General features: G+C 44.4%; 1 protein-coding gene across 3 annotated transcripts; it reads right to left on the reverse strand.

Annotated features, from left to right (window-relative positions):
* On the reverse strand, nt 1–6,750 carry paqr4a (progestin and adipoQ receptor family member IVa). 3 transcript variants are annotated; one of them, XM_027285609.1, is made up of 4 exons: nt 6,079–6,750; nt 5,240–5,986; nt 2,729–2,947; nt 1–1,798 (listed from the first exon to the last, which is right to left on the reverse strand). In XM_027285609.1, the coding sequence occupies exons 2-4, from the start codon at nt 5,523–5,525 to the stop codon at nt 1,365–1,367; spliced, it is 939 nt and encodes a 312-aa protein (XP_027141410.1). In that variant the 5' UTR covers nt 5,526–5,986; nt 6,079–6,750; the 3' UTR covers nt 1–1,364. The 3 variants fall into 3 exon arrangements, with proteins under 3 accessions (XP_027141410.1, XP_027141411.1, XP_027141409.1); XM_027285610.1 differs by having other exon boundaries at nt 5,240–5,461; nt 5,574–6,747; XM_027285608.1 differs by having other exon boundaries at nt 5,240–6,747.
* Nucleotides 6,751–8,771: the final 2,021 nt, after the last annotated feature.

Below are 8,771 nucleotides of genomic sequence, written 5' to 3' on the forward strand. Positions count from 1 at the left end.
AAAAGCAGAATAAACAATATGTATTTCATTACAGTACTTTGTGCATATTGTGTTAATACGCTTCATCTGGAGTTTGTTTAATCAGAGTTATGGTGTAAAGATATCTAATAATCATGTTCATAAAGGTTGGCAGTTGGAAAGTGGCAACTTAAATTTCAGTGCATCTTGCCGCTACATTAAAATCTAATGTACACATGGTGGCATTTCAGTGTAAAACTTGCATTGTCATCTCATAAGAGTGCCTGCTCGGCTTTCCTACAGAACAAACGTGCATAAACGTTTAAAGATAACTTAAAAAGTTCCTCGCCTTCCATAAAGAGAAAGCATCTTCCTTACAGCGGGAGGCTGTCATAAATAAACAAGAATAAATAAATAAATAAATAGCACTTTGCTTACGGACTCCTGTAAGCAAAGGTTTGGCAAACGGTCATGCCACCGGACAACACAAACTGTAAACGAGTGCACTTTGCTGTCTGATTAAAAATGCCTGAATTTCGTTGGCACTGAGCTCAGGGTGCAAACAAAGCCGATAACACTGAAGCCACCTAAAGCCAGAGGAAGCTCACTGCCAACACGCTCTCAGGAATGAACCCCCGCACCCGTCTTCATTTCCTCATCACCTTGTGACCTTAAGGACAAATCAAACACGAAACAAAGAGGCAGAACGTGGACAGAACAACCAGTCTACTAAAGGTCAGTCAGCTGGACGTGGTGAGAACTCTACGAGTGTGCATGTACATGCAGTATAAAAATATAAGTGTGAGCATGTCTGAGTGTGTGTTGCACATGGGATGTGGATGAGCTGAGATATGTGCTGCATAGGTAGCAACGGTGACATCTGAGAGGACTTGAGCGTGTGATATCATCGAGTCTCAGACTGTCTTCATCAACCACATCAACTGATGCTCAAGTAAACCTGTTATTAAGTAAAGGCTTCAGACTCAGCAGCTTCCCTTTACTTACGCCTTTACTTAAGACTTTATAGTGTTCAATGTTCAGTCGTTAAATTTAAAATATTTCTATTCTGCTGCATGTGTGTGTGTGTGTGTGTGTGTGTGTGTGTATTCACCTGTGCGTCCATGTTCATGGCAAGTGAGAGTCAAAATGCTTGTGCGTGTTACTTGACATACTTTTGCCTGCAGTTTGCACAAAGTACCAAGATGGACGAAGATATGGACATTCTGAGTTTGAGCGCATGAGGTGAACACGTGCACGGACAACATTTCGTCTCACCTCACAGCATCAGTTCCCCCCTGATTTCCCCTCGTACCCCTTCCCTCTCCCGACCACCCGCTCCCCCCCAGAGGTCCTTTAACCTTACAATCCCAGTGTTCCTTGTGAGGGGGCGGGGGCTGCAGGGGGTGTCAGTCTGAGGGACAGTTGTAGCTGTTGATCCACAGCAAGTCGTCTAGCACACCCCAGTGCAGGTAAAGGATGGAGCCCACCACCAGTACATGCATGATCTGGTGGCTGTTGCACCAGTAGTCAAAGAGGCCCGGGCGGAAGCGCTCCGGGATGCGTGCGATGTTGATGACCCCGCCCAGCACGGCCAGTGCGTCCATCATAAGAAAGTGGCGTAGCGAGGTGGGGCTGCCGCCGCCTACGCCCACCCAGCGCAGCAAGAAGAAGGAGAAGCGGAACAGCGCCTGCCAGGCGAAGGAGCGCAGCCGGCGAACGCTGCTCCGAGCCGTGACGGCACAGTAGATGGCGTGGCTGGACAGCAGGATGTAGACTAACAGGGCCACAGTGCGGATGAACGGGTAGCACAGCAACGTGCTGTAGACAATGGGCAGCGCCCCTGCGACAGGAAAAAACACAACAGAGAGTCAGCGTAGAGATGGAGAGCTGCTGCACAGCTAGAACACAAATGCAACACCTAGCACGAGCCACACCAAAGAGGTCAAACCACCGAGAGACCGTTTGGTTAGCAGGTGAACACTGTCACGCACAGCACTCCACTCCTGTCGTGTGAAACCTCCTCGAATCGAAGCTTTCCGGATGTATAAACTTTGTTAATAATAAAAATAAAAAACTTTGCAGCAGGAGGAAAATTGCTGAAATTCAGAAAAAATTCATTAAATCCACTGAAGGAACTCTAAACCTGACAAATTAGTCGATTATTCCATTAGCCGGCTGACAGAGAATCCTTTAAGTCATTCTTTTAAGCAAATATACCACAAAAAAAAATGTCAGCAACTGCCTGTCAAATGAGACAAAGCTAATAATCTAAAGATATATTTTCTCTTGTGCCAGAGTCAGACTAAAACATGATTAAACCAAGCTTGGGGTGGTTCATGTTGTCCTAAAGAAAGAATTATTAGTAATGTGGATATGATGGCCAAGCAGGCAGAGCCAAACATTGACTACGCATCTGTCACACATATGGAAATGGTACGGTGTCTCATATCACAACACTGATTAATAATTATTATTGTATTATCATCAGAACAGTCTTAAATAAATGCAAAATATTGCATGCGTCATTTTTAATACAGGCGGCATGAACAGATCAATAATCATTTCAGAACTTGGATTGGCCGATTGACTCCGTGGTCAAATTTGCTCTGACAGATCAATACTGCTACACCTCCAAGCACAGCACTTCATGGTAAATCATTGACAATCAATGAGGGGAAAAAATTCCTCCCTCAAAGTAAACAGAGCAGCAATGAATGCAAAAATGATAACGGCCCCCGAAATCTGCTGAGCGGCGTGTAAGAAGGCTTACCCAATGTGTTGATCATGCAGATTCCACACACGTCGAGTTTGAGGAGGGTGTGGTAGACCGGCTCCCCTCCCTCGTGGTTCATGAAGAGGTGATAGAGCACGGATCCCAGCTGGGGCGACAGGCAAGCCAGGAAGTGCACCACGCCCAACCACGTGACGCTGATCTGAGACCAGGGAATGTTGAGAGGCAGCAGCACCAGGAAGCAAACCAAAGGGATGCCTGGAGGGAGAGAGGCAGGGAGGAGAGACAAGAGGCAGCGCGGGTTGTTATGGAGCTTTGTATCTCAGCTGTGATTAAAGATGAAGCTCGCAAACAAACCTGACCTACTCTGTCCTGTCCTGGTGTAATCATCCTCTGCACGCAGTTACACGTTTTTGAAGAGAAAAATTTTGCAAAGCAACATTTTTTAAAGGCTCATTCACTGTTGGAAGTTTCTATTGACTGACAGAAAACAAAGCCTGAGGTAATGTGCACGCTGCTCTGAGAACTACGAGCTCAAGCGTGCCACGACAACACCCAAACTTTGACAAGACCAAATTAAGGTGTCATGTTTGTTGTGATGGATTATCTAGCTCGGGACTTTCGAAGGCCTGTGTTTGTTTTCTCAGACTGTATATGAATGAGTCGCGGTTCCAACAGTGCTGAGTGTGCGGCAGGAATAATGTGGAGCGGAGCAGAAACCGACATGATTGGCACAAATGTATCAGTGTTAGCCTCTGATGGAAAGACAGGGCTCCCCCCGCTGAGCTCTTATTCTGATGCAGCAAAAAAAAAAAAGGCCATATTGCTTATGTTGGGTCCAATTTGTGCACGGGGTAAGGGAGAGGCGTTCAGTGCTATGTGAGCAAAATCCAGACCTTGAATTCGGATCCACATACAGTACAGTTGTTATGATCATTTATCACTCCACGCCGCGCATATTGCACTCCCTTCCCCCCTTTTTTTATGCTCACTCTGCCTTTCCCAATGTCAAGGCGTTTGTCCCAGCCAGGTGATGTAGGCGATGCCTCTCATCTACTGTAACACATCTATTTTAAGTGTGTTATCTCCGCCCCACACACACACACCCACCCCCACTTGTCCTGAGCCGACCGGCCACACTCAGGAACTCCTGTGACGGCCCGCAGCAAGTGTCTGACAGCTGAGCTGCGGGGCAGGATGTTTGGAGTCGATATGCAAAACGAAGCAGCTCGTGAAACGTAGCTTCAAATGTTGCCGAGCTTCAGCGGCTGCAGCTCTGCGTCTCGGGACAAAAAGCTCATTGGATTAAGAAAAGGTGATGACGTTAAAAGGTGCGTTTGAGGTCACATGCTCAGGTTGACGTCACCGGAGAAGAGAAAGACTTCCAGTTCCACTTCCCTGACGATCAGCGGTTCGTTCAGTGAAATCAAAATAACGACCTTCAAAAAAAAGAGGATCTGGTTCTCTGAAGTCACAGATGTACCTCGCTGTCTGTTTGGATGGCGAGCGCTGCTGTGTCTAATCATACCATCTGAAAACAGACCGCTAACAAGCTGACACCATCAATCTCACCTCTGGCTACACAGATTAACACATCACTGCAATTCATTTCAGCTTGTGCCAACCTATTAAAAGAATGACATATTGTTGTGTAACCGTGACAGATTGGACCTGATGAAAAAAAAAGAAAAGAAAGTTGAACTTGACACACAGCTGGTCCAATGTGTACGGTGGCCCTGAAGTGCAAAACACAACAGCAAATTCAAAAACACATTAGCAAATTCAAAACGGAAAGGGTAGGTATTTTGATGCACGTCATGTCCATGTCATGCATCAAAATATTCTTTAATAGCAGTGCGTAAGTCACTAACAGCGCTCATATTTTGAAAACATGTAAGCCATGTCTTTCCGGGTCAAAGGACCACCAGTCCAATCAGCGACGATTCATGTCACCCGAGGGTACCTACCCTTTCCGTTTTGAATTTGCTGTTGTGTTAGTTGATTTGCTATTGTGTTATGCGATTTGCTATTGTGTTTTTGAATTTGCTGTTGTTATTCGATTTGCTGTTGTGTTATTTGATTTGCTGTTGTGTTATTTGATTTGCTGTTGTGTTATTCGATTTGCTATTGTGTTCTTTAATTTGCTGTTGTGTTTTGCACTTCAGGGCCACCATAAATGTGGCCTCATGCAGGCCTGCTTAGAATTAACAATCAACACATTTTACACTGTTCATCGGTTTAAAAGCGATTCTCTATGCCGGCAAATTCAGCAAATTGTGGAAAGTTTCAAAGTGACTGAGTGAACTTAAGTACTTACTTACTTACAGAAGTACAGAGTAATTAAGTACTTGTTACACAGACAAACACTCACATGAGAGGATCTTCATCTGGAGACATCACCTACAAGTTTTATAGCCTAAATAATATTTAATAATCCCAATTGTAATGATGCATTTTGTGGATTCCATGCAGAGTGGAGCTTTAAAGTAACAATGCAAAGACTTCTCACCTGCACCACACAGCATGTTATGAACACTGTGACCGACTCACCGTGAGTGTAAATGTTCCCCAGCTCATTGTGCAGGTAAAACAGGCTCCTGATGCAGTCCTGCACGGAGGAGATGGGCCGGTATCCCGTCAGGACGTACTTGTTGAACTGCAGGTGTGGAGGTGAGTTCGCCCAGTCCAGCAGCCGGGGTCCATTTAAAAACGCCATAGCAAACAGGACGGTGAGAAGGACCCCGCCGAATAAGTAGAAAACCGACTGTACACCTATGTACACGTTCAATAAGATTATTGCGACTAAAACCTTATGGGATACCATTTGTGTTGGCATTTGTTTTTTTATTTATTTTGGTTTGAATGTGCTGTTAGCCTCCCTAACCTCCAGCAGCAGCAGCGGCAGCAGCAGCAGCTCTACCCGAGCAGCAGCAGCTCTACCCGGCCACTGAGTATCCGCGCCGCCGCTGTTTGCTCTGAACCGCCGGTACCTGCGTGAGCGTCATCCGCGAGGCTGGAGACAGACACGGCCAGCCACGGACACGGTGCGAGCTCGGGGCGGTCATTACATCTGGTGTGTGCAGCAGCTGGGAGTCACGGTAGTTAGCATTCCGGTGCAGCAGCGGCAGCAGCAGCCGCGCAGGCTCCGACCCGGGCGGGGATGCTGAGCGTGTCCATCCGACTCCAGAGGATGCTAGCTCGGTCCTAGCGGTCAGACTCAGAGGACTAAGCAGGTCAGACCGTCAGTCTGAGGGGAGCACACCGGGCGTCATATGCTCGGGTCGGTTCCGTCTGATGCTGTTAGAGAAAAACAAAAAAAAAAGATCCGTGAATCCGGAGCGGAGATTTAGTGGAAGCACTGCGGGCTAGCAAGCCGGGCAGTCGGCTACCGATGTCCTGAGGCTGCGGGTGAGGAAGCGGATATCAGCCGACTGCAAACACACACAGCCCGCTCCGAGAAGCCTGCAGACACTCCCTCCAACATGTGTGTGATCCAGGTATTATCCAGCATTATCTCAGGCTGTATTCCTTGAAATGCAGAGTCTTTCCTGGCGGCCTCAAGTCTCCCTGCACCGCCTCTACACGAGCGTCAAGCTGGATCCGAAAGGGCCACACATCCGGTCAAAGTTCCCCCAAAATAAAACTCACAGCACGGTCAAACCGAGCTGCAAATCCGTGCATGAAATTAAATCTGCACTAACCCTAAAAAAAAGTTTGTGCGAGCGATCTATTGGTGCAAAAAATGTTTTTTTTCTAAAAAGTGCTATAAAAATATTATATATGAATATTCTTTTGCATTAAATCTTTTGACCAACCTCAGTCCTAATCATAACTATCAAATTTTCATGTATTTCTTGAATAATTTTGACCCTTTAATGTAATTTTGGGAACCACATGATAAAAAAGCACAACATTTGAGAATTCTCTATACACTAAGTGCAAACTGTAATTTTTTTAGGGAGGACTATTAGACCCTTGGATATGTCAATAATTGACAACAACATTGATTTGAATGCATTATTATTTTTTGAGCAGTGTCAGTTTATTTTAAAAAATGAGTGCGAGCGATCTATTGGTGCCAAAAAATGGTTTTTTTTCTAAAAAGTGCTATAAAAATATTATATGTGAATATTTTTTTTCACTTTTACTGCATTAAATCTTTTGACCAACCTCAGTCCTAATCATAACTATCAAATTTTCATGTATTTCTTAAATAATTTTAAGTTTTGGGAGTAAGCCAAGCATTAGTCCCAGTATGCGTCCACAATGCTGTCCCAGTACAGAGACTGAATACAGTTCAGCTAATCAACATAAATCCACAAGAGGATGATGATGATGAGGCCTAGAGGAAGGCCCAGGCAAATATTTATTTACATATTATATTTATGACCACGCCTGCCTTGTGTGAGTCTTTCAGTCAGTGCCGTGTGTTGGAATAATTCTAGATAAGTCCAGTTTTATTTGTGTCATTAAGATAAATATGCCATGTTAGAACAATGTGATCTAAAATCAAAAGGCTCTCGACAAGACTGCAGGACACACAGTGAATGTGAACCATGAGCTCACTTTGCCCACTTGTCACTCAAGCTTTCTCTTGAAACAAAGAAAAAAGTTTTATTTTGAAAGTGAACTTCTGGTCTCATTCAGTTGCATGCTGCTTGGCTGCACTTGGCAGAGTGAATGCCAGCACTGGCTGAGCTACAGCTGCCCTCAGTACAGGCGGAAATATTGCATTTACCACCTGAGCTCACATGATAAACAGAATGAACATGACTATTGTTCAGATATGTCACATAATGTGTCTTTTTTTTCCCCCCACTGGAGTAATATGATGATCGCAGAAACAAAACGAGGTCAGCCCTTTAAGAAAGTCGACATGCTTAATATATTCTGAAATGATAATACAAGAGAAACAAAATTATATTGCAGACTTTAATTTCTGTGATTCATTCTGGAACAAAAACTCGTCTGCACACTGAAAGCTGCAGGTCCATAAATGAGTCACTATACAGGCACGTGACGATTTGAGTGCAGTGTTTAAATCTCATATAGGTTACATATTGCCTGACTTTTAATTTCAACAGTTATATGGTCAATTTTGTTCTTATTACTTTTTTAAAAAGTGATGCATGCTCAAGTTTCCAAGTAGCACTTTATGGCAGCGGGTGACGCACTGTAAGAGTGGACTGTTGAGCTGAATGACTCACACCACCTCCACCTTTCACCCCTTTCTGCTTCTTGGACCTTGTGACATGTAGCCACCTACAACCACACCTCTGTGGGACTGTGACAAACAAGACTGCCTGGACTCCAGACAAGCCACAAGGCACATGTTAATCAGATGTGACTACACATGACTCACAGTTTAAAGAAGCACATAAGGGTCATTAATATTTTTGAGCTTGTGAAATGATGCTTTTGTTCGACTACAATCTCTCTTTTTCCGGATAAACCATCAGTTTGCATCTGTCACCCAACTCAACAGCAACATGTTTCTGTTAAATATTTGCATCTGTACAAGCCTTCAACCAAAGTGGAATAGGTGGAAATGCAAAAACAAGACATGCACTCTGTGTAGTAACCCCTATCTGGTAGAATAAAAAGCAAAAGAAAAGCTCCTCTTGTCAGTGGTGGACTTTAGGCTAAATCACTCCTACCGCATGAAAGTGGCCAGTAAAATCTACCCATCCAGTGAGTCTCTGATCAGTTCCAGCACCACCGATCTAGATTTTAAAGTACTTAATAGAGGTGCTTCATTGCTGGAACCCATTTAAAATTGGCTGAATAGTCTAAGACTGAGACAATGACAAGTTCAGCTTTACTGCGAGTACTACACGTAAGAAGATGAGGACTGGGATTTAAGTTTTCTCCATATACTGCAATATTGTCACCTGATGTTTGGCTCAGTGGATCCTTAAATTCAAGGTATTATTACATGCAGACATATATATACATACATTATCTGTAACCGCTTATCCTCACTAGGGTCGCAGGGGTTGGAGCCTATCCAAGCTGACACATGTACACATTTAATGAAGCTCAGAGTAAGTTCAATTAAAACTTTCTTTATGCCTCATTCATT

The sequence above is a fragment of the Larimichthys crocea genome, chromosome XII (genome assembly GCF_000972845.2).
Source record: "Larimichthys crocea isolate SSNF chromosome XII, L_crocea_2.0, whole genome shotgun sequence".
Classification (NCBI taxonomy): domain Eukaryota; kingdom Metazoa; phylum Chordata; class Actinopteri; family Sciaenidae; genus Larimichthys; species Larimichthys crocea.